Source organism: Thalassophryne amazonica, chromosome 8 (genome assembly GCF_902500255.1).
Source record: "Thalassophryne amazonica chromosome 8, fThaAma1.1, whole genome shotgun sequence".
Taxonomy (NCBI): domain Eukaryota; kingdom Metazoa; phylum Chordata; class Actinopteri; order Batrachoidiformes; family Batrachoididae; genus Thalassophryne; species Thalassophryne amazonica.
Genome location: NC_047110.1, coordinates 28,193,031 through 28,218,543, shown reverse-complemented (window position 1 = coordinate 28,218,543; position 25,513 = coordinate 28,193,031). Strand labels below are relative to the sequence as shown.

The window sequence follows — 25,513 nt, the reverse complement described above, 5'->3', positions numbered from 1 at the left end:
TGGATGTAACAGCGTAAATTCCTAACATTAACTTGACCAGCTGGACAATTTCATCTGTTTCATCTGCAGAACAGAAAGTCACTTTTAATTCATGTATGAACACTCAGTTTTGAGTAGCTTCTTAACAATCAATGGAATTTTTCTTCCCTCTGAGTGTTAGAGGACTCTTCCGGGGGGGGGACAAAAAACACAACAAAACAACAACAACAATAACAAAAAAAAAAAAAAAAACAGTCTGGCAGTGATCTGAGTTTCAAACCCCTGCTTTAAGGATATGATCTAAAATTAATATAAACCTACTGACATGTAATAAAAGTCACTTCAATAAATAACACTCTGAGGTCAATTGAACAGTCTAAATGAGATCCCCATGATTCCTCACTAAGGTTAGAACGTGAAGGTATACAAAACTATAGATTGATTTGGCAATCAAAAATGGTTATCAATAAATACATACAAAACCAATAAATAAACCTGGAATTACATATATTAGCAAATAATAAAAAACCTTCAACCATGACTTACTAAGAGTCTTTGTATGTAGTCCTCATTGGCTGGGTGGTTGTGTAGTCCATAAACTTATACTTCTTATAATGAGCCATTCTTTCTGCCCTGCTGTCACCACAATGCGCACACACTCAATGTCAAAGGCGATTTTGTGGTCAACATCTTGAGCCTCAATGTTGCCATTTTTAAACTCCCCCAATGTAATGTAGGAGGAACACTGCTTTCCTTTTTTAGTTCCAACAAGCTTTTCTCCCACTTCCAGAGCTCCATGATGAAGAATGTCATTCTGCCGGTCGTCAGAACCAGTGGTGATCTTGATTTTACTCATTTTAATGGGTTTGTTAAAGACTATGATAAAGAAGTCTCCAGTGGATGGAGGCTTTCCCCAAAAATATTCATCCACAGTACTGTAAGCCTTTGTGGCATCGTAGTTCTCAAATACATTGATGTTGGTGTAAAGGCTGGCTGGAGGGTTGTCTGGAATGTCGATGGAGTCTTCTTCAAAGTCGTCATCCTTCAGCTTGTTCTCTGCTCCTTTGTAGGAGGAGTAGTAGCCCATGTGTTGGAACAAAGATGGCTTGAAGCGGATCACGTCCTTCTGGGCCAGGAGGCCCCTGAAGTGAATGAGAAGCCAGTCACAGGGCATTTCCTGGTAGAACATGAGGAGGAAATGAGCCAGCCGAGGTAGGTCTCTGGAGTGGTAGAGCTTCCCGATGTAGCCCAACTTAGAGAACTCCAGCATCACCCAGTATGAACCTTCTCTGGAGGTGATGACCTTCTTCAACGCTGTAAGGAAGTTCCTGGAGCAGCGTACATCATCTTCTAACATCATATAGAAATGAGACAGGTTTGTGCAGAAGTTCAAAAGGAATGCATAATCCACATTCTGCTTAGAACGGAAACGGACGCGGTCCTCTGGGTCATTGTAGTTCCTTTTGAGTCCATCCAGAGATGGGTAGTATTCCTCTGGAGCCTGGATCACCAGGAGCCTTCCTGCTATGATATGATGAGCAAACTTCCTGGTAATTTCCTGCACCAGGTTTTCACACCAGATCAGGTCAAAGTCTGCAAGGTGGACCACCACCACAATCTCTTTCAGTTCCTCATAACTGGACTGATCAAAGATGGATTTGATCGTTTCCAAAAGGTAGTTCCCTCTTTTTCTTTTGACTGATGACAGCCCAATGGTGAGATACTCTGCAAAGAAATATGAACATTTTTCATTAACATAATTTAAACAGAAAAGCTGTCACTTCAAATTATGTTGCCTATAGTGCGCCAGACTAGAGCAGCCCAAACTAAAAAAAAACATAGATTTCTTACATGAAGCAACCTTTGTAGGATTTATTACACTTTTTATGGGTTCTGTTTTTGGGGGGGATGTTTGTATGTGAGGGAAGCCACCAAGACTGAGGTAGCCAGTACAAGTCTAAAGGATTTATAGGCTTTGGTGGCTGTGAGTGAAGAAAATGTGTGCAACCATACCGTACCATAACATTTATTTGGTGCTTCACCAGTCACAGCTTAATGGAGAAGCAACTTCTTAAAAAGATGTCTGAAATCTTGACTATAGTCTCAAAAAAAAATTAAAAAATAATCCATGTAAAAGCTGAAGTTGCTGAGTAATTTTGATTGCCATTGTACTTGTTATAAATTGTGATGTTCTATCACCCTGTTGGTCATGTTCATAAATTCAACTTTAGCCTGTTGAGAAGATCAGATCAGAAGAAACACTACACTTACTCTTGCGGTTGAGTGGGGTTCCAGCAAGATAACGATATGTAACATTAATAGTTCCAGAGAAATTACTGAGGTCTCTGAAAGTGTGAACGTATCGCTCTGAGCTCGGCTGGTGGACTGAAGTTTCTCTCAGCTGCCGTTTGTCCTCTTCCTGCAATACAAACATTGAAAACAGACAAACATGGAAAAACAGAATCAATTTAAAAAAACAAACACACGCACACACACTACCACATGCAGGAAACTGATACTGGTAATTTATACTATAAATAATTCAGATGAGATTAAAAAAACAAAACTAAATGATACAAAAATTCTGTACAAACTTGTGTTGGAGGACTTAGCATTTGGAGATAAATGAAAACTTTAAAACCCTTCAGGCAGTTTGTGTAGTCAAGTAAACTGACATGAGAACTACAAAGTTGAACACATGAAATATTTATTATTTTGACAGTCAAACATATATATCTGGTCCACATTTGGTGTTAGAGAACTACAGCACCCTAACGGAAAACTAGAGTACCACACTCCTAGCGCACAAACCTCCACCAACACTAGTTTCAAATTCCACAAGTTTAACCTTGGAAAAAATTTTCAAGGTTAAATACTGTTAGAAGTGACTTTTCATAAGCTAACATAAAATACAAAAAAAAAAAAAAAAAAATAGACCAAGGGTTTCTCTCTCTCTCACGCACGCACACACACACACACACAACCTTATGACCAGGCATGCACATAACTGGTACTCATGATGCTTGTGCGTGCTAAAAATAAATGATACGTAGCAGAAAACACAAAGAAAGTGCTTCATAAGAGGAAAGCAATGACAGATTGTAGGAAGTGTTTCCCTCTACTGTGCATCATTGATGCTTAGCACACACAAGCATGATGAGGTGACGAGTAATGTAATAATTTACTTTCCATGCTTTGTAAAGTGGCAAATAATGCATTGCATTACTTTCATCATACATTACTTTTTTGAGTAATGACCAAAACACTGCTTATGCCCTCTGAAAATGGAGTAACGATATATGAGACAGTCTGTGATTCTTGAATGTCTACATTGCAAGCACAGCTGCTTATGGCCTCTTCACACATAGTGCAAAGTTTGGACAACATGTGGACGAAAACAGTGAAACAGCGCAAAACAGTTCAAAATGAGCTCACCACAAAACATGAATATCACTGGGTTGATATAAATAATACATAAAGGGGGACGCAATACAGAACTCCGCGGTTAAACAACCCTGGTTAAAACAAATAAACAACAAACATTAAAAAAACACACACTCACAGGATTTGAACCCATGCATCCTAATAAGCAAAGTGCACAACACATCTGTGCATCTGTGAGTCAAACGGGGTCAAAAATTCCAGCTACCAAACACACACCGCTGCCATTGAATTTCGCATATGGTAGCGTTAGCAGACTGTGAAAGTTAAGGCTTACAGGGATTGTTTCAAAGGCTTTAAGCCTTAAGCGACGCATATAATAATGACAGGTGTGCATTGTGCTGTTTTCAAATGATCGAACGGAATTTATAGGCTTGAAAGTTGGCTGAAAACACACGATTGCAAAGCTCCGTCGAGTCCACACAAAGACGGAAAGAAGAAATGTTGTTGTAAACCTCCGTTCATTCTACACAATTTCCCTACAGAAAAGAAATATCCAGATGGACGTAAAAGACGGACTAAAATTGTACGTTTTTTGCACACATTTATTTTGTTAATCTCCTGAAACTGTGCCGAATTATAATGCGGTTGATGGCACTGTTTTCGTGCATCGGCTTATGACTGTAATGTCGCGCCATGAATGACATGGAGCATAATATTGTAATATTAACATGTTCTATAGACGAACTGCATGCATGCACATATCACTGTATGTCTGTCAACTTATCAAAACAAACGTGACACCAAAGAGGTTATATGTGAGACCCACCCTCATTGTAGTCATTACGAAGCCGGTGGAGTAGCGATTTCTCATCCCTGCTTAGCAAATATTCTGCAATATCCACAGTTTCAGACCCTGGACTTCGTCTAACCATCCATCAGTTGCCTTCAAGGGGTTAGATATTTGTTTGTCTCCAACAATCAACAAGGACTGGTCGTCATTTTCGACAGCAGCTCTCTCTTCCTCCTTTGTCAGCACCAGTGGTAGTTTCTGTACCGATGCCGCAAGCGCAAGGGCAGCCAGTTCTTCTTTCCGTTTCTGTCTACTGCCGTACACAGTCCTGGTTGTAACAGGCAATCCGCGGAGCTTACAAAAATGCTTTAAATCGTCAACTTTCCAGCTGTCTTTGAATGTGAATTGGTAGCTGAAAAATTTAGCGTAGCCATAATGCACCGTGCGGCCCGAGATGTTCACTTCGCATATTACCAGACAGCAACTCCTCCACTGTACCACAATCACTGTCTTGTAAAAGGAGCGTGAAATGGCTCTAATCAACAAGCAGACAAACGTATTTTCTCAAAAAAAAAAAAAAAAAAAAGAAAGCGCTATGATAACTGACCAAACAGCATTTGCTACGATGTATTTCTGCTGATATGTGACTGAAAGTGGCGTATTTGTCGTACTGTTGGCCTGTCATATGGTCCTGCGGTGCGCAGCTCACTGTCCTGTCAGACAGATGTGACGTTCAGATTCCCTGCTGCATGTCCACATAAACTGTCCAGCTGGACCTGTCAGTGTGCACGCTCTCCAGCCTGTCGTAAGCCATATATGTTTTTATGTTTTCGATATGAGTACAGCAAGCGCACACACGCACACACGCTCTGATGTCCAGGTCCAGAGATGTCAACAACTGCCACGCCCCCATCCATTACGCGCACAGACCAAAGTGTCACTCTCTGATCAGACGAGATGCACCTCACCACACGCATGCATGTGTTGGGGGGAGCAGGGCAGCGCACGACACACACACACGTGTTGTGGGGGGAGCTGACAGCACGCCACATCTCAGCAGTTCCACAGTCGTGTGGAACTTAGACAAATTTCACTCCCAGTAAGACAGTGATCGCCTGCAGTCAGCTGTCGTACCAAGTGCGAATGGCCACACATTTTCTAAGTGCCATGCGAGCGGTGTTAGATGTTCATGCTTATCACCTGGAATTTGTCCGACACCTGCCGCAAGAGGGTGCGATGAGTTCGCACAGTGCCCACTTTGTCTTTCAGGCGCTGGTGTCCGCAAATAGTTGTAGCAACAGCTGTACGAGGCGTTAGAAGCAGGGACGAAAGTACACGGTTTGCACACAATTCCTGCATCATGTGCACTAAAGCTGGGCAGACACTGTACGATATTTTCAATCGTCATACTCGGCTCCAGCTCAAACTGTACGACAAAACCACAGGGTGTAAAAGTTCAGAGCGCACAACTTATGTTCTCACACTGTACGGCCGATGCTGATCTGACTACTCACATTGTACGTCCAAAAACCACACGTTGGACTCGTGTTTCCAGAAGCAAAACGTAAACAGAAGCTTTTGTTTTCTTTTTTTCAAACTTTATTTACATTTCTTATTTTACAAAAACTCTTGATGGGAGACATCAAAGTTTTAACAACAACAACAACAAAAAAAACAAATACAAGACTTTACATGAGTTGAAGAATGGGGGTGGGGACAGAAGCTGCTCTCCCAAAGAGATGATCTCTGTTTATGCTCGCTCCAATTCCGCATCAATGTTTGCACATGCACAGTGCGAGAGGTTGGATGCTTGTAGCACTGCTTCAACAGCGCAATACCCTCACGAGGCTGACCAGAATATCAAAGAGGGTTTGATTTTCATCCGACCATATCGATTGCTGATCGGGAGGTGGTCATGAAAGGTTAAACGTAGCTCGTTACTCCATGTACACTACACGATGCAGGACGTGCGATTAAGCCTGAAACTCTGCAAGATCGAAAAACTTCTTGAACAAGTAAACAAATCGGCTCAAAAAGGACCAAAACTCGCACAGTGTAAGCCCAGCTTTGTGCCTTAATCCAACTTCGCACTAATGTGTGAAAGGGCCCTAAATTTTGAATCCATTGTGGTGGTGTGCAAGGGTAAATTTGCAAAAACTATGTCACTTGAAATCCTCATGTACCCGACTGCGGTTTTGGTTAATAGGAGAACTTAGGGCTGTGACCCCAAACTGGTAGACTGGCTCCAGCAGAGTCCAGGTACAACATCTGAGGTGTCTGGCTAGAAGAGTGCAGGCCTGAGAAGAGCTAAGTACCACGTAGAACCCTCAAACTCCCCGGCCTCTGGTAGAGGACTGTATATATACAAAACGGTAATAATGATTGAGTGTACATGACTACTTTTGAATTCAGAAGCAAACTTAAGACATCATGAAGGAACGCAACTGAATATTTCATTTTGACTTCTAAACTGAATAGTTTGTGAAAAATATAGATCTGAACTGAGTTTAATGCATTCAAACTAATTCCTGTTTAATTGCCAGTATACTTACAAGTACATAGCCATCTTCAATGTAGAGGTTAAGGACAGCAGGAAAGTGACGAGGGAAGCCGAGAAAGGGGGATAGTGGAGCGTTCCTGAGACACCTCATCTTGTCCAGAGATTTCCACAGCAGCTTCATGCACGTACCTGCAGGAGATTAATATGGGTTGGGAAAAAAAGACAAACACACATTTAACATTCATTGTAGCACTGTACAGCCAATGAATGGAATAATTATCCACCACTGGTGTTATAATGACTATTCAGTGCCCATCGAAACAATGCATAATGTTAGAGGGCATATAAGAAAACAGCTCTGCCAAGACAAGAAACTTCCTACCGTATTTCTCTGTATATGAAAACACGGGACAAATATGGCATTGAGTTGTTTTTATGGTTTTATTAGTCATTTTGGGCTGATGGAGAGCAGGAGTTGAGATTGCTCGCTTTCCAAAATCATTTTCACTCCCACATTTCCCACTCATGGAATTTAAAACAAAGCACTAACTGGTATTTTAAATTGTTTTGTGATAAAAGATGCTGAGAGGTAAGAGCCTTGCAATAGCTTGCTGGATTTAAACACCATGACGGGGCTTAATCTGCTTTTAATGGTGCAGCACACTCAGACCACAGAGCGGCGCAAACTCAGTGCAGTACACCAAGGCGATATATTTAATTAAATTGTGCCTTTTAATGATTATATAATAGCACAGGCCAAGATTGTGATTGTGATTGTGATGCAATTAATTGTGCAGCCCTATTCTGCAGAAAACAGGCCATGACTAACCATTCATCACTTTCACATTATATTGATCAATTGCAGTGATCTGTTATTCAGGTACAGTGCAATGGAAAGTATTCACAGCACTTCACTTTCTCCACATTATGTTGTGCTACAGCCTGATTCCAAAATGGAGTAAATACATTTTTTTATCTGAAAATTCTACTCACAACACCCCATAATGACAACATGAAAAAATTGTTTTGAAATTATTGCAAATTTATTAAAAAAACAACTATGAATTGGAATGAAACAGGACTCCCTCAACTGCAGTAGGAGAGAGGGGTGTTACCATTGGTGGAAAAATCTTACTAGTCACAATCCCCAACTTCACGTGGGTTTGATGACAATGCACAGACCCCATGTGGGTCAGTGTGTGTGTGTGTGTGTGTTTGTGCACACGTTTGTGTCTCTCTGACACAAACAGTAAAAAAATAACCAAACATTTCTTTATCACTTGTGTAAAATATATTACCAATAAACAACGATCCCCAATCCATGTAATTTGCTTGCTGAGAGAAGAAATGGGGTTTGTGTGGAGCGAATAGCAGATGCAAACAGTTTTGAAAGTTGTGATATTTGCAGGTGCTTGGAGTGTGTTTAGTGTGTGTGGTGGAGTGTTTTAGCTTGTGAAGTTAGTGTGTGCTGTAATTTTTTATTTATTTACTGCGTCAAAATAATCAGGCATCTTGGAACAGCACGTCAAGTCTCTCTCTCTTTTTTGAACTGCATGTACGCAATCGAAGCGCGAAGCACATCATCAGAGTCCAAACCAGAGCGTGATCAATCTGATGATTTATCTTTTTTAACTTTTTTCTTTTTTTTATTTTATGTTTTGGGGTGAATATTAGGTCATTGTTTTAATGCAGTATGCCAGAATGAAAGAAAAAAAAAGTCACACAGGTGCGGTTGTGCTGACTAAAATGACACCAAACAAGGCCAGGGTCTCAGCTTCAGCCATAGACAGGATGGGGCAGATCTTTGCTGTGTTTTGCAGTTGGAAGAAAGCAGTCATGATATCTGTAATGTATGCATCAAAAGGACAGCATGGAATCAAAAATCACCCGAAGGTTCCTCACTTTGTCAAAGTGATATATCACACACAAGCCTAAGTGTAGCATCAGATGGGATAGTGGTATGTGTACCACTGTGTTACATCACCTTTCCTTCTAACAACACTCAATAAGCGTTTGGGAACTGAGGACACTAATTGTGAGTGTCATGATTGGGTATAAATGAGCATCCCCAAAAGGCTCAGCCATTCACAAGCAAAGATGGGGCGAGGATCACCACTCTGTGAACAGCTGTGTGAAAAAATACTTCAACAGTTTAAGAACAATGTTTCTCAATTTTCAATTGCAAGGAATTTAGGGATTCCATCATCTACAGTCCATAATATAATCAAAAGATTCAGAGAATCTGGAGAACTTTCTACACATATGTGGCAAGGCCGAAAACCAACATTGAATGCCCGTGACCTTCGATCCCCCAGACAGCACTACATTAAAAACTGACATCATTGTGTAAAGGATCTTACCGCGTGGGTTCAGGAACACTTCAGAAAACCATTGAGCACAGTTCGTCGCTACATCTAAAAGTGCAACTTAAAACTCTACCATGCAAAGTGAAAGCCATACATCAACAACATCCAGAAACGTCGCCGCCTTCTCTGGGCCTAAGCTCATTTGAAATGGACAGACGCAAAGTGGAAAAGTGTGCTGTGGTCTGATGAGTCCACATTTCAATTTTTTTTTTGGAAATCAAAAGAGGAAAAAGACTATCCAGATTGTTACAAGCACAAAGTTCAAAAGCCAGCATCTGTGATGGTATGGGGGTGTGTCGGCACCATCAGTGGTGAAAGGTACATCCAGGTTTTGAGCGACACATGCTGCCATCCAAGCAACATCTTTTTCTGGGACGTCCCTGCTTATTTCTGCAAGACAATGCCAAGCCACATTCTGCACATGTTACAACAGCATGGCTTCGTAGTAAAAGAAAATACGACAACGGAGACCCCGTATTGTATGGCTGGGGGGCCTGGCTGCCTTTTTGTTTCTGTCTTATGTTTTTCCTTCCAGGTGGCTTGCATTTGGGACTGAGTGGCTGTGTTGCTGAGGTTATCAGGACCTCACCCTGATCACCTGCGGCTCGTCAGGACTCACAGCTGAGGTGCATCTATATGGATTGGAACATGGTGGCATTTAAGACTGGAGTATACAGTGGTATTTGCCAGAGACTCGACCTTGTGACCAGACGGTGAGATCGTCGTCTCGGGAGCCATCTCATCATCAGTGGATGCAGAGAACGTCCAGGTTTTGATGCACGGTCTGTGAAAGAGGAGGGGGTGAGGTCTCACGCTCGTCAGCACACTTCCTGAGGTACGTTAGATTTTGTGACTAACATTTATACAGTCAGTAATGTGGTGTCCCTCACACCTTTTTATATTGAGCTGTATGTTAGTCATGTATAGGTTTCCACTGCAGTGGAGTTTTGTGAACTGGATGTTCCATGCCTGCAGGTTGGGAAGCTGATTAGTAATCAAGCCAGGAAGTGTTTGCTGTTTGTACACCTTTTAAGTGTTCTCTCTGTGTGTAGAGTGTGGGACTCACATAATGGTTCCTTCTTTCACAGACTCGGTTTGTTGCGGCCACCTGGGGGGGTGTCGGCGGGGTCCTTGGGTCCGAACAGCTTCTGGCTCCGGACCGTTAGCGCTGCTGGGAGCGCACCACGCCAGACCGCACTTTCTTTTGTTATTTTTTGTATCACTGTTATGTATTAAATTCAGTTAGCCTTTGTACCGTGCTCTGCTTATTTCATACTGGGTCCTTCAAACGCTGGTCGGTTTCTCCGAGCTGCGTCCGACACATAACACCCCGGAGTGTTGAATAACTGAAGTCGTACATCAAGCAAGAATGGGAAAGAATTCCACCTACAAAGCTTCAACAATTAGTGTCCTCAGTTCCCAAACACATATTGAGTGTTGTTAGAAGGAAAGATGATGTAACACAGCGGTAAACATGCCACTGTCCCAGCTTTTTTGAAACGTCTTGCAGGCATCCATTTAAAAATGAGCAAATATTTGCAGAAAAACAATAAAGTTTATCAGTTTGAACATTAAATATCTTGTCTTTGTGGTGTATTCAATTGAATATAGTTGAAGAGGATTTGCAAATCATTGTATTCTGTTTTTATTTACATTTTACACAATGTCACAACTTCACTGGAATTGGGGTTGTATTTTTTATTTATTTATTTATCAATGTCCTACCATGTAATAAAATCCATTTTATACAGAGTTTCAAAAGTGACACCTGAAGAAAAACAGTCTTTGAAAAACATGTTCGTGTTGGCAGTTAATTTCACGCGGTGGTTTCAGAATAAAGGCTGAGTCTACAGTAGTATCCAACTGTCTTTATTATGAGAAATAATCTTGTGGTGAATGACGCTGTTATCATGAGCGTATAAATTGTGACTGAGCACAGACATGAAGGTCACATCGACATCTCAGTCTGCTCACTCTCACTTTAGTTTTAACCACTTGTTCGTGTTTTCATCTCATTGCTCTCTCTTTGAAAATTCTCTTTGCTCTCAATGTATTTTTTTTCCAACCAGATGCAAATCATGGATTAAAGGTCTTGATGACTGCCGTGTGTCAACTGCAGTACTATCAAGGAGTGCCACTAGATATCACAACTACAGCTTAAATGGGAACATATGCAGCAAAGATTTTCTGCATCCTCACTGTCCATGTACTTGTACCTCATGGTCAATGGGTTTTTGTTTTGAAATGAGAAAATGATTATTATTAACAATTAATTATGTGATTTTCCTTCGTGTTTCTGAACACAAATCTAGAATTAAATACGTGTATGGAAATCCAGTTAGTTAATTTTGTCTTTAGTTTTTACCCGAGGTCATCAAATATGGCCATCGAGTATTGCAAAGGATTGTTGTCTGTCCATCTGTCTCTCTGTCTTTGCTCAGCATAGTCCAGTCCTTTTACTGCCAGGGTCTTCAAATTCACAGGGAACATTCTTGGGACACAGACTTTGGACAAGTTCAAAGACGGCTAACTCTGACCTATTCTAAGAGGTATTTTATAAGGTTAATAAGTCACATTCTGCTTCTGTTTTATGGTATGATCTCACAGCCTTTAGCGTGATGATCTTGCGGACATTAGTGTGACGATCTCACAGATGTTAGCGTGGTGATGTCACTTCCTGGTATTGCTAGCTGCTAACTTCACTTTGTTTTTGGCTAGAAATAACACCTTTCTCATACATTATGTAAAAACTAGCAAGAAATAAACACTTCTAAAACTGAAGAAGCTGTTTTACCTAACCTGATAACACCTCTGGAAGGATTTACAAACATTTAGCAGATGTTAGCATGGAACATCACAGACTGGTAGCTAGCTGCAAACTCTTTTGTTTGTGTGTAAATATACCGCTTTGTTATATATTATGTAAAAGCTAGAGAGAAATAGACACTTCTAAAACTCAAACACTGATTTGGAACCTAATGACACTTGAGGAGTAGTTTATAAGACATTTAGTGGATGTTAGTGTGCACGCTAAGGTCCCTAATGTCTCTAATGTACCCACTAGTATCCACTAATGTAACTAACCTATGGAGTAAATTAGATCTCATTAATACCTGCAAATGCACAGTGGGCGATCTACAATATTCCTTGATTTACAACAACTTCCGCTCTTGTCAAAAGCTCAAGTAACGCACACACAAAGCCTCCTGCAGACAGAGTTAAAATGTAAATATTGTTTTTAACTGATTGATTGATTGATTGATGGAGAAGCTTTATTGAACATGTACAAATTGTACATAAGACAATAGGATCTTAATAACTAATTAAACTGCAAAATTGTAAGGAACACAATGGTCATATGGCCAAGAGTAATTTAGCACTGCGGTATATTTTTTCTTTATTGTGAACAGGTGTTACACAGAGTTTTTATTGCAGTACCTCACAGGTATGTGCAGCAGACACAAAATGATTTTGAGGTGAAAGTGTACCTTTAAATTGAAGCAACCCAATTATTAACAATGAATTATCCCAAGGTTGTAGAGTTTTTGGTTGAGTCATTCGATTGGCAGTTTTTTATTGTGCTTCCTTTCAAAATTACGAAATCATTTGTCAGTGTGGTTAGAAGTATTTCAGACAGATTTTTCACAAAAATTCAAGAAAATTTTCAAATGTAAGCCACTGAATTGGCTTCAGTGTTGTGTGGGCCGCTGAAGAGGAGGTACTGCTGGCCCACCACCACCAGAGGGCGCCCTGCCTGGAGTGTGGGCTTCAGGCATGAAAGGGCGCTGCCGCCTCACAGGAACAGCCGGGGTGACAGCTGTCACTCATCAACTATGACAGCTGTCACCAATCATCTGGTCATCACCCACACACACAAAAGCCGGACGACATCTCCACCTCGTCGCCGAGATATCATCTACCTTCATGGTAAATTCTCAGCCGTTGTTGTGTTGTCGCACGTTACGTGTTTTCATGTGTGTTGAACTATTTGCAGGTGTCTGGATCACTACTTTCAGCTGGAGGCTGGGTTCGCGGATGGTGGAGGAGTGACGCACTTCACTCCTCACTCCGAACTTCAATAATACCAGATCCGACAGTCGGAGACGGTGACCACCTGGGGACTCAGGACTTGGCGGCTCCAGTATCCTTCGGGTTCGGTGGCAGTGGAAATCGTGTGGGATCCAGTTCTACTCGGGACGGACGTCTCCTATCCTCGAGCCTACCCACATGTCACTTTGTATATTTGATTGTGAACCAAATTCTGCATTGTCTGTATTTCGTTGTGCACATTTCACAACAGTAAAGTGTTGTATTTTTGACTCATCTATTGTCCGTTCATTTACGCCCCCTGTTGCGGGTCCGTGTCATTACACTTTCCCAACATTCAGATTCATTCAGTCAATACTGATCAAATAAAATGTGCTGAGGTTCCTGCCTAACATTAATGTGTGTCCTTTCTGTGCGAGTTACAGCCAGCAACTCATCAATGTCCTGTTTTCATTTAGCTCATAATGAAATGCTTCCCATTCAAACTACCAAGAAATATGTTTAAAGTCAATTCATTCATGCAACTTCAAGAATAAAGTCCCCACCTGAAAGCACATTTCCAGGAGAGGGAATAGAACATTTTGATGGGGTTTGGGGCCATATTAAATCACAGTAATTCATAAATAACACTGGCCAACACAATTTTTCTTGCATAGAGTTTTTCAATGGATTTTGGGTAATTTGGGGGCACTGAATCCTAATCTGGTGTTAGTTGTAGCCAATGACATCACGTTTTTGAGATATGAAAACATATTTCTGTATTCTATCATAAAATTCAATTTTCCCACATTTTTCAGAACTGAGTACTGCAGTATAACCAGCAGGAGACCACTGAATTGTATTGTGGAGTTTGTGTCACTACATCTTGTAACGATGCAAATGAAAATTTAAACAATGAAAAATTCCCTTAGGGCCCCTTCAAACATAACACAAAGTTGGGCAAAAGAAGCAGAAACTGGCCAAAAAAATGCGAACAAAAAAATTAAATGGGGAACCGCGAAACATTCCACCTGCTGTTGGGAGGAACACAGGGTTGGACATGTACACCACATGTATTGGTGGGGGCACTTGCATGACATATGTGTTGCTTGGTAAAAGTACACTCATAAGGCACTTAGACATTGTGGGGCCATCTGCACAGCGCAGCTCAAATGCGGTCGCCTGCCCTCTACTCTCGTGCCTATTGTGCGAATAGACCCCGCCTTTTCTAAGTGCCCCACGAGTGGTGGTGGATGTTCATCGGGTGTGCACCTGGACTCTGGCCGACACCTGCCGAAGGGGGGGTCAAATGGGCACTTGCAGGGCAAACACAGTCTTTTAGCCACTGGTGTGAAGGTTGCCTCGATCGCGTCATTCTGCCACGTTGCGACATAGGCGATGATTTTGTGCAGCATATCATGCCACAGCATAGGACATGCCGTGCGAATTCTGTAAACACAATAGGCTGACAATGCAACCTCATCTTGCCTGCCATTGGAATGGGTTACAGGAGCAACCAGCACGTGAATGTGGAGTGCTGTGCGTGAATGGTTGTGGCAATAGCTGTACCAGGCATTTGAGGCGACTCAGATTTTTCACAAGTGGCATGCGATTCCTCCTTCATGTGCCAGTCTGGTTCAATCATATGTGTGAAGGGGCCCTTAAATTTTTCAAAAAGGCATTTTTCCAAAGTGAATGTTGTAGTATAACCAGCAGGAGACCGTTGATGTGTTCAGTGAATTTGGTGACACCTCACCCTATAGCAATGAATTTATTGAATATTTTCTGGTGACTGTTTTCTTTTGCACTTTCTAGACGGTATCAACACTTCCGTTTGTCAGCCGCCTGCTCATTCAGATCAATGTTATTTTTCCAGCACAGAGGATGGCTCATACGGTTAAAAATAAGGTTATAGCTCGTTGTCTACCTTCCTGAGGTTAGAAACCAGTGTTGTTTGTTTTTTTTACAATGTTTCTCTTAAGATTTATTGAGCTGTGAACTTTTACGTAATCTGTGAATATCTTTCTATCTTTACTGGAATCTCCAGGGCCAGTGGGCGGGTCACACCCAGCGGGGCTGGGCGCTTGACACCAGAAGGACAGCCCGATGGAGGCTCACCTACCTGCCTGTAGTGACCCCCCCCCCCGGCCAAAAAAAAAACAATTTTTTGTGGTGATAAAATCTGTAAACTATTTAAACGGAAAAAATATAATATAATATAATATCATATATATCATGAATGATATTCACGTTTTGCGAGACCTGCGTTCACATTTTGCAAGATATTTTTTCAGTATTCCCGTTTTGCAATTAATGGTTTGCAGATAATTAACAATTTGCAGCTGATTCACGTTTTGGGGGTTAACAAAGTCATATTTGTAACTACAGAGCCCTAGAAGTGTCATTGCAAAATGTTTTCATGTTGAGAGAATGTGTGCTCGTTTTACAACATTGTGCACTCATTTTGCTAAATTGTGTGCTCATTTTATTGAATTGTGCTCTCATTTTACAATATTGGGTGCACAATTCACTAAACTGTGCTCTCATTTTAAGCATTGTAAAATGAATGCACAATTTAGTAAAACAATAGCACAGATAAAATGAGCACACAATTGAGTAAAATGAGGGCACTATTTATTAAAATTAGGAAATGATTTAGTACAATCGGTGCATAATTTATTGAACTGTGTGTGCACGATCTACTTAAATGTGGCTACAATTTGTAAAACATGCACTCACTATTGTCTTGACACATGTAAACATGAGCATGCTATAGTATATGCAAGATCTTGATCTACTAACTGCTGGTGACCCTGCTACAAAGAGTAAAGGTCCGCTTTAAACTGTCACCACTTCATGGTGAAAATAAAAAGGCTTTAAATAACTGCTTACAGTTATCATCACTCACAGTGGTGTCAGTTACTTTTTTAGTTGCTTTATTAGTTACTTTTTTAACAGCTTTTTTTCCCACCACAAGATTATTTTCACCTCTCAGTTTCTGTTTTTATGCTCTCAATTCCTGTCTCTGCACTTGTTTCTATTCTCACTCTCATAATAAAGAGAGTAAGATTCCACCATAGTATTCATGCTTTCACCATGAAATGTTTACACTGGACATGTTTCCACTGCAGGAACTCGACCTATTCCTCATATTTTACAAACATTTACAAGAATGGCCAGAAACTGTCCTTCTCAGATGCAGATGACACCTTCTACTCAGCTACTGACATAGCTCAGTAGAAGGTGTTGTTGTAGCGGCATACCTTACCGCTTGGTGATGGGCCACTGATGTACTATAGGATATAGTTCAATTTTTGCAATCAGAGGGCAGGCGCACTGGTAACACCCTCCCAGAGCAGTATCATCACTTGGCGGAGCTGATTGTCCACTCATTTGAGACAGAAGTATCCTATATAAACTCGACGTATCTCTGCGATTGCATTACTTATTATTGTTGAATCATTGACACAGGTTCTACATATTCCTTCACATTTCTTGACATTTCTATATATTTCTATATATTTCTTCATGCCCAGTATATCCAGGAGAGGTGATGTGTTGGCCAGTGGAGGACAGTGGAAGTGAATTGAGCAGTAACAGTGTGTTAACAGGTGCGACCTAATGGTACCAGACCTCCACTCTTGCCACTTTTTCATCATGAACGTTGAAGATTTTAAACATGTGGAAGATTTTTCCAGGTCCACGATGAATATCAGTGTTGCCCGGGGGACAATGAATTACACTGTAAAAACCTGACTAATTGACTTTACTTTAAAAGCAATGTAGAAACCGAATGCCTAGAAAAACATAAGCAAAGGAAGGGGTGTTTTTTTCATGTAAAAAAACTACTGTGGTTATTTTACATGAAATTTTTTTATTATTTTTTTTATTTATTTTGGGCTTCCTCTAGATTAGCAAGATAGTGCTCAGTAATGAAAATTCTTGAAACATCACTACTTGATTAATCATGTACCTGGACTCCGGACTTCTTGATTGTCCTTTCCAATGCAATATCCATCATTAAATAATAATAATAATAATAAAAAAGTTAGTCTTCTGTTCTTGTGTTGCTGGTGCACAAACACCTGTGACACAGTATTACATTGGTTTTGAAGTCTCACCCGCTTTTGTTGTTGTGATCATCCAGGCGCTTGTAATTCTGCTTCACCATTTCTTTTTACTTTTGGCACTGTTTGGCAGTATCTTTAATTACGTGGATATATGGGTGCACTGACATCGATTTTCTGTAGATTTTCTCATTCAACCCAAGGATCCTGTCCATTGTGTGCATGACCTTGTCAGCCCTAATGTCAACTTTACAATCCATAATTTTTTTTTCCTTCTGCTCGGTTTTAGAAATGTCACTTGGTGTTGCTGTCATTTTCTCTTGAGTGAGTTCAACCCATTACCGTTGAGCCCCACCCAACAAGATTCCAGGCCTGGTCAAAGGTGCATAACCTGGAGCAATGACTTATTTTGTCCTTGAAAAAAAAAAAATCACCTTTCAAGGACAGTCCCTCTGGTGGAGACACGCAAAGATGTTGGGTCCCCTGAAATAACTGCAGGGCAATAGTCCAGATATACTACTAATAATGCTTTAATTGCATAATTCAGTGTTGAACAACTTAAAAACCTTGCATGTCTTCTCATAATCGATATACCCTTGCCCATTTTTACGAAAATATTATTTATATGATTTTTCCATGATAAATTTGAATCTACAATTACACCCAGCAGCTTAGTCTCATGTACTTGATTTATTCTCACATTATTAATTTTAATGTTTAGTACAGGATTTTTCATAATAACACGGCTAGAGCCAATAATCATACAATTAGTCTTTAATATATTTAACACTAGCTTATTGGACGTAACCCAGTCAACTACCTTATGCAGTTCCATATTTTAAACAACTTCTAAATCATTATGCGAACTTGCAGATGTATAAATAGTTTAATCGTCTGCATACATCACTATACTGACTTTATCAAAAATATATGGTAAGTCATTTGTGAAAATTGTAAATAATAGTGGACTGAGGCAACTCCCTTGTGGCACTCCATGTACAACACTCCTGGTGCCAGTAAAAACTGCCATTAAAAAACACTGTCTGTGTCCTGTTAGATAAATAACTATAAAACCAAGTAAGAGCTGATAGCTCAAAATTGTAACCAGCAAGTTTTTCAATAACAAATCATGATCAATGATGTCAAACGCAGCAGAGAAATCAGAAACACAGTGCTGCTATATATTATTTTTTTCAACCTCTCTGAACCCATCATCAGACACATCTGAGTCAACGCTGTGGCAGTGTAGTGACTCTTTCTATATGTATGCTGAAATCAGCAATTCAGCATTCAAAAACCTTATCTCCTTACCAATGCATGTGGAACAGAGTGTAAAGGTCAATGCCCATCACAATGGAGCTGGTGACATTTCACAGGTACTGTGAAACTATGAAAAATAATCCACAAAGTATCAGCCTTCTTTACCTCCAGTGTTGTTCTTTCTTTGTCACCAATTAGGCATCAGTATGTGCTTTTGTTCCACAACCGCTAACCCCCCCGAGGTGCCTAATAGAATACAAAATACCTCTAAACTCAGTTCAATGACCACACAGATTGATCACTCAGACCAGGAGTGAGACTCGCCTGTGATTAGACTTGTCAATTAGTCTTTGTGCACGCTTAAAAACTGAATATAACATGTCCATCTACTGTGGCTGTTCTTTAACATTTACAACTCAGAGTGGAGATCAGCTATCTCAGTTTAAACTACTCTATTCTGTTTTCTGGACTGACAGTTGCAACCTTATGCCACAGCAGTAAGTGTTTTAATCAAGCAATCGTCACAGTTAATTCAGTAATGAAAATACTCGTTAGCTCCAGCTCCTTCTCTTTCTAACCATCATTGTGACACTGTTGCTAAAGTACGTAGAAGAGGTTGTGTTTTCTTTATTTTATGTAGATCTCTTCTGCAGTAAAATGCTTTGGCTGCTGGAGAACAATCATTAGGTAATGATGGTAAAAATCATTAAGACCACTCTGGAAGAATCTCAGCTAATGGCTATGAGTACAAAAGCCCTGCCGATATCACAGCAGCAGCTCAGGTTATCTCTTATTCCACCATACAATCCCTATCTGCTGACAGCAGGACTCAGCAGCAACACTTTAAACCTTAAAAACCTTACATTTGCACAAAAGTCAAAGTACCACAATTGTCACTGTGGCTGTTGAATCTGACATGTTGTCAGTGGAATTCGGCATGAGGTGTCCCTTCCAGAGAGTGGGAGTCCCTGTGGGAGATGATGTGAGAAGACAGCAGGCACTCTGTGAGTGCACATTTCTGTCAATGCCCATCAACCCTCTGTTTATCAGTCCTTAACTGTATTAAAGTGAAAATGTGTGCACTCTTTGGACAAAGTACAAATAACTATTTCGAGACATTATGAAATATTAAGGAACAAATGTTGGATCCAAAATCTCAGCAACTATTTGGATGTTTTCAAACCTTAATATCTGGAACAAGGTCTGAACCAAGGTTCATATTTTAGTTTATACTGTATATGACTGGTTACTTTGGTTTCATGTAACAATGTTGGTTTCACACTGAAGAACTTTTCAAGACATACCAGGGCTGTCAATAAAGTATAGGTCTTTTTATTTTTTCCAAAAACTATATGGATTTCGTTCATATGTTTTTACGTCAGACATGCTTGAACCCTCGTGCGCATGCGTGAGTTTTTCCACGCCTGTCGGTGACGTCATTCGCCTGTGAGCACTCCTTGTGGGAGGAGTCGTCCAGCCCCTCGTCGGAATTCCTTTGTCTGAGAAGTTGCTGAGAGACTGGCGCTTTGTTTGATCAAAATTTTTTCTAAACCTGTGAGACACATCGAAGTGGACACGGTTCGAAAAATTCAGCTGCTTTTCCGTGAAAATTTTAACGGCTGATGAGAGATTTTGAGGTGATGCTGTTGCTTTAAGGACTTCCCACGGAGCGAGACGTCGTGTAGCACTCCCAGGCGCCATCGTCAGCCTGTTTCAAGCTGAAAACCTCCACATTTCAGGCTCTATTGATCCAGGACATCGTGAGAGAACAGAGAAGTTTCAGAAGAAGTCGGTTTCAGCATTTTATCCGGATATTCCACTGTTAAAGGAGATTTTTTTAATGAAAGACGTGCGGGCGGATTGCAGCGTCGGCTCGCAGCCGCCGCAACGCTCTGCCACAGGAAACACACCTCTGTTGAAAGCCTTAAGGACAAGTTGGAACATGTCCAGCTGTTAAACAATTTCTCATATACTCACTCCACTGAAAGCCATCAAAAGCAGCCTGGATTTTACAAATGGTTATCAACACGGAGCTATTTTTCCTGTGCCGCCGCACCACGCCGGCTGCGTCCCGACGCGCGGACCCGTCCGCACGTCTTTCATTAAAAAAATCTCCTTTAACAGTGGAATATGCTGAAACCGACTTCTTCTGAAACTTCTCTGTTCTCTCACGACGTCCTGGATCAATAGAGCCTGAAATGTGGAGGTTTTCAGCTTGAAACAGGCTGACGACGGCACCTGAGAGCGCTGCGTGACGTCTCGCACCGTGGGAAGTCCTTAAAGCAACAGTATCACCTCAAAATCTCTCATGAGCCATTAAAAGTTTCACCGAAAACCAGCTTAATTTTTCGAACCGTGTCCACTTCGATGTGTCTCACAGGTTTAGAAAAAATTTTGATCAAACAAAGCGCCAGTCTCTCAGCAACTTCTCAGACAAAGGAATTCCGACGAGCGGCTGGACGACTCCTCCCACAAGGAGTGCTCACAGGCGAATGACGTCACCGACAGGCGTGGAAAAACTCATGCATGCGCACGAGGGTTCAAGCATGTCTGACGTAAAAATATATGAATGAAATCCATATAGTTTTTGAAAAAAATAAAAAGGACCTATACTTTATTGACAGACCTCGTATGTTGGTCCTGATAATATCATCTACAGCATGTAAAATTAGTATTGAACACGTCACCATTTTTCTCAGTAAATTCAATTTCAATTTCAATTTTCACTTTATTTTCATTTGTATAGTGCCAAATCACAACAGAGTTGCCTCAAAGCGCTTCACACAGGTAAGGTCTAACCTTACCAACCCCCAGAGCAACAGTGGTAAGGAAAAACTCCCTCTGAGGAAGAAACCTCAAGCAGACCAGACTCAAAGGGGTGACCCTCTGCTTGGGCCATGCTACAAACATAAATTACAGAACAATTCATGGACGAATACACAAGAAATGCTATTGGCGCACAGGACAGGAGGGTCGCCAACACGAATACAACTCCCATCTCTGGATGGAGCCGCACCTTAAACAGAGAGAAAAAACAGAATCAGGCATCAGAAAGACAAAAAAAAATATTGTATAATTTGCCAGCATTAAACAATAAGAAAAACTGAAGAAATACTAAGGTGATCGCTGGCCACTAGCCCAAACTTCACTAAAAGACCCAGAATTTAGGTAAAGTTGAGGCCGCAGCCCGCTCCAATTACTAATAAATGAATTAAAAGCATAAAACAAAACTGTACCAGTATGCTAGTCGTATGAAAGGGAAAATACGTGCGTCTTAAGTCTGGACTTGAAAATCTCCATAGAATCTGACTGTTTTACTGACGCAGGGAGATCATTCCACAGAACAGGGGCACAATAAGAGAAAGCTCTGTGACCCGCAGACTTCTTATTCACCTTAGGGACACAAAGTAGTCTTGCACCCTGAGAACGTAAAGCCTGGGCCGGTACGTAAGGTTTAATTAGGTCAGCTAGGTAGGGAGGTGCCAGTCCATGAATAATTTTATAGGTTAGTAGCAGAACCTTAAAATCTGATCTCACTGGGACAGGAAGGCATATATTTCTAAAGTTGCTGTTGACATGGATTTTCCCCAGATGTCGGTAACAACCCAAGTAACAGACACATATAAAGAACTCAAACCATAGTTGTCTATAAAATATGTGCAATAATGTGAAATGACACAGGGAAAAAGTATTGAACACCTGAAGAATGGGAGGTGCAAAAAGGCATGGAAAGCCAAGACACCAACTGAAATCTATCAGCAATTATAAAGTAATCTTGCACCTTGCCATTGCAAATTAATATCAGATGGTTCAGTCCCACTGATGGCCTATATAAAGGTGTCTCATCACTAAGGTGTCACACAAAAAAACATCTTAGGATGGGTAAAAGTAAAGAGCTCTTGCAAGATCTTCACAACCTTATTGTTCTGAAAAATACTTGTGGTATTGGTTACAAAAGGCTTTCTAAACTTCTGAATGTTCCATTGAGTACTGTTGGGGCCATAATTCGAAAATGGAAAGAGCATCAATTCACCATAAACAGATGCTCCTCGATAAAGGTTATTAAAAGAGTTGTCCAAGACCCAAAGACCATTGTAGAGACCTTCAGAAAGACCTGGAATTAGCAGGTACAATTGTTTAAAAGAAAACAATAAATAATGCCCTCAACCACCATGGCCTGTATGCACACTCACCACACAAGACTCCACTGCTGAAGAAAAAGCATGTGGAAGCTCATTAAAAGTTTGCTGTACAACATTTAGACAAGCCTGTGAAATACTGGGAGAATATAGTCTGGTCAGATAAGACCAAAATTGAACTCTTTCGTTGCCATGATACACACCATGTTTGGAGATCAAATGGCACTGCACATTACCCCCAAAACACCATACCAACAGTGAAGACTGGAGGTCGAACATCATGAGGCTGTTTATCAGCACACAGCACTGGCACACTTATTATAATTGAAGCAAGGATGAATGGAAAAAAATGTATCGAGGCATTCTTGATAAAAATCTGCTGCCATCTACCAGGATGATGTAGATAAAAGGAGGGTGGAGATTTCGGCAAGACAATGTTCCCAAACACACAGCCAAGGAAACTCTCAGTTGTTTTCAGAGAAAGAAAATAAAGCTGCTAGAACGTCCCACACCTGACTTGAATCCAATAGAAAATTTATGGGAAAAAGTAAAGCTCAGAGTTCATAGAAGAGGCACTGCATTGAACCTTCAAGATTTAAAGACTGTTTGTGTGGAAGAATGGCCAAAAGTCACACCTGAGCAATGCATGCTACTAGTTTCTCCATACAGGCGGCATCTTGGAGCTGTCATTACCAACAAAGGCTTTTGTACAAAGTATTAAATAAATTCAGTCAGCGTGTTCAATACTTTTTCCCTGTGTCATTCCATTTCATTACCCATAATTTTTTGTACTTATTTGCTTTGGCTTCTTTGTATATATTGATCACTTGGGTTGTTACTGACATCTGATGAAAATTTAATGTAACTGAGAAAAATGGTGACTTGTTCAATACTTACTTTACCTACTGTGTGTGGGCTGCATCTCCCTGTACTTGACATTGATTGGATTTTAGATGTGCATGTATCTTCAATTTGGCATATAGCTCCATTTGAAGGGGGAAAATCCTTTTGTTGAAAGTTCACTATTATTGTTATGGAATGCTTCCAGTTAAAAAAAAAAATGTAAGTTTTCAGCTTTTATCACCTGCTTCAGCTGGTACGGGACAAAACAAGGAGAAAAGATGGACTATTTAAGTGCTGCGAATCACCAATTTTTAATTAGATAAACATGGATAATCTGTGACATTACAAGGAGGAATTAAACTATAACATCACAAAAAGTCAAAATTGTAAGCAACCCTCAGGACCAGGGCTTTGTGTTTTAATATAATACTGTTCAAAATGCCAAAACTCTGCTGTATGCTTCAGTTAATTAAATTATTGTCTGTCTCTTTTCTTCAGATCTGTTATGGTGACCCTGAGCAAAAAGGGAGAAGCTGAAAGATCTTACTACTGTGCTTCTTTTCTTCTTCCATTGTTAAAAGGCTAATGATATCCTGCCTCAACTTCCCATAATTGATCCAAAAGTCTGAACTATCCAGAAAATTTTCACATTGCAATCAATCAATCAATAAATAAAAAATAAACCTGATCCAATGTGCAGTTTGATCTGTACGGAGAAATTTTGATCCTGTGGTTCTGCCCATATTTTGAGGACACTCTCACACCTGCGATTTTAGTTTGAACCAAACTGAAAACTCAGAAGGTCTGGAACAAAAAAAGGTAGGCATGAAAGCACCCTTTGTTTTCCCAAGGCATCAGCAGCAAATTACGAATGAATCCAATCCTGTGTTTCCAAGATATCCAGGCGCAGGTTGATAAATGCCAGTGAGAACATAACCTCATTGTTGGAGCTTATGAAAACACATTGTTGTTGACTCCAAATATATAGCACTTTTCCATTTAAATCAGAAGCTCACAAGCACTTTACAGTAATGTCTTGCATTCACCCATTCACCCACCGGTGTCAGCGTGCTGCCATGGAAGGCGCTCACTACACTCCGGGGGCAACTTGGAATTAATGACTTTGCCCATCCACCAAGGATACAATAAAATCACTGGCGTTTATTTATTTGTCTGTCTAGTTGATAGCAGGATTACGTCAAAATTACTGCAGGGATTTTAAAGAAATTTTCACCACAGATAGATCATAGGCCAGAGAAGACTCCATGGAATTTTGGAGGTGATCTGCATCTGAATCCAGATCAAGTTTTCACTTTATACAGGCTTTGAAGGATCATTTCAAAACTACTTCACAGATTCTCACCAAATTTACACCACAGACAGATGTCAGAAATCTTGGCTTGCTCTTGTCTTTTGGTATTTCTTGTCTACAGAGAGACAGCACTGAGCATTCTGAGCAGGGCTGAATAAAGTATTCAGTTCATCAGTCTCATTAGAGTTACTAAATTAACTTGGTGTGTGCTCAGAACAAAAATGATCTGAGGTGTTCATCCTGCTACAGGTGTCTCCAGATTCATCAGTGACTGACAGGTACAACACCGAAAACATCACATCACATACTGTAGATTCAGAGCTTTCTGTCATGTGGATTGTGCTGTACAGGAAACAGCGAGGATGTGCTTGTAACACGACTCCAGACTCAAAGCTCTGCAGCACTGGAATAGCCGGAGTGCGTTTTAATAGGTGTGTCATCCTGGCCATCACACAGTCCCTCACATGTTCCCTGCACCATTTTGGGATGCAGCACATTTCCAGCAGGCTGGAGCTGTTAAATATCCATTATGCACTGTGTGTGAACTGAACCAAATAAACCACAACACCCCCTCTGTGCTTGCTTACGCCCGGCAGCACGCTGTGCACTTAACTCACAACGCTCACAGCATTTGTAAGTCCTTTGAAAACCTTGCAAACTTAAATCCCTTTCGATGGACTTAAATGGAGCTTGATGGAAGAAAAACTGTGACAAGAGCAGCGTTTACCAGCTGCAAATTCAATTAGAGTTTCAAAACTCTGGCTCACTGTCAGTTTGATCCAAATTTTACAAAGTGTGCATTTTATTATTTGATATATTACATACTGAGATATGCTGTTTATTATTA

General features: G+C 40.7%; 1 protein-coding gene across 1 annotated transcript in view; it reads right to left on the bottom strand.

Moving 5' to 3' along the window:
* Positions 1-220: 220 nt before the first annotated feature.
* mgat4c (mgat4 family member C) overlaps positions 221-25,513 on the bottom strand; it is a 568,633-nt gene continuing 543,340 nt past the window's right edge. The window contains exons 4-6 of the mRNA XM_034175902.1: positions 6,706-6,842; positions 2,251-2,398; positions 221-1,704 (exon numbers count right to left, since the gene is read on the bottom strand). Of these exons, the coding sequence (XP_034031793.1) occupies positions 548-1,704; positions 2,251-2,398; positions 6,706-6,834 (1,434 nt within the window). The 5' untranslated portion in view covers positions 6,835-6,842 and the 3' untranslated portion in view covers positions 221-547. The remainder of the gene's footprint in view (positions 1,705-2,250; positions 2,399-6,705; positions 6,843-25,513) is intronic.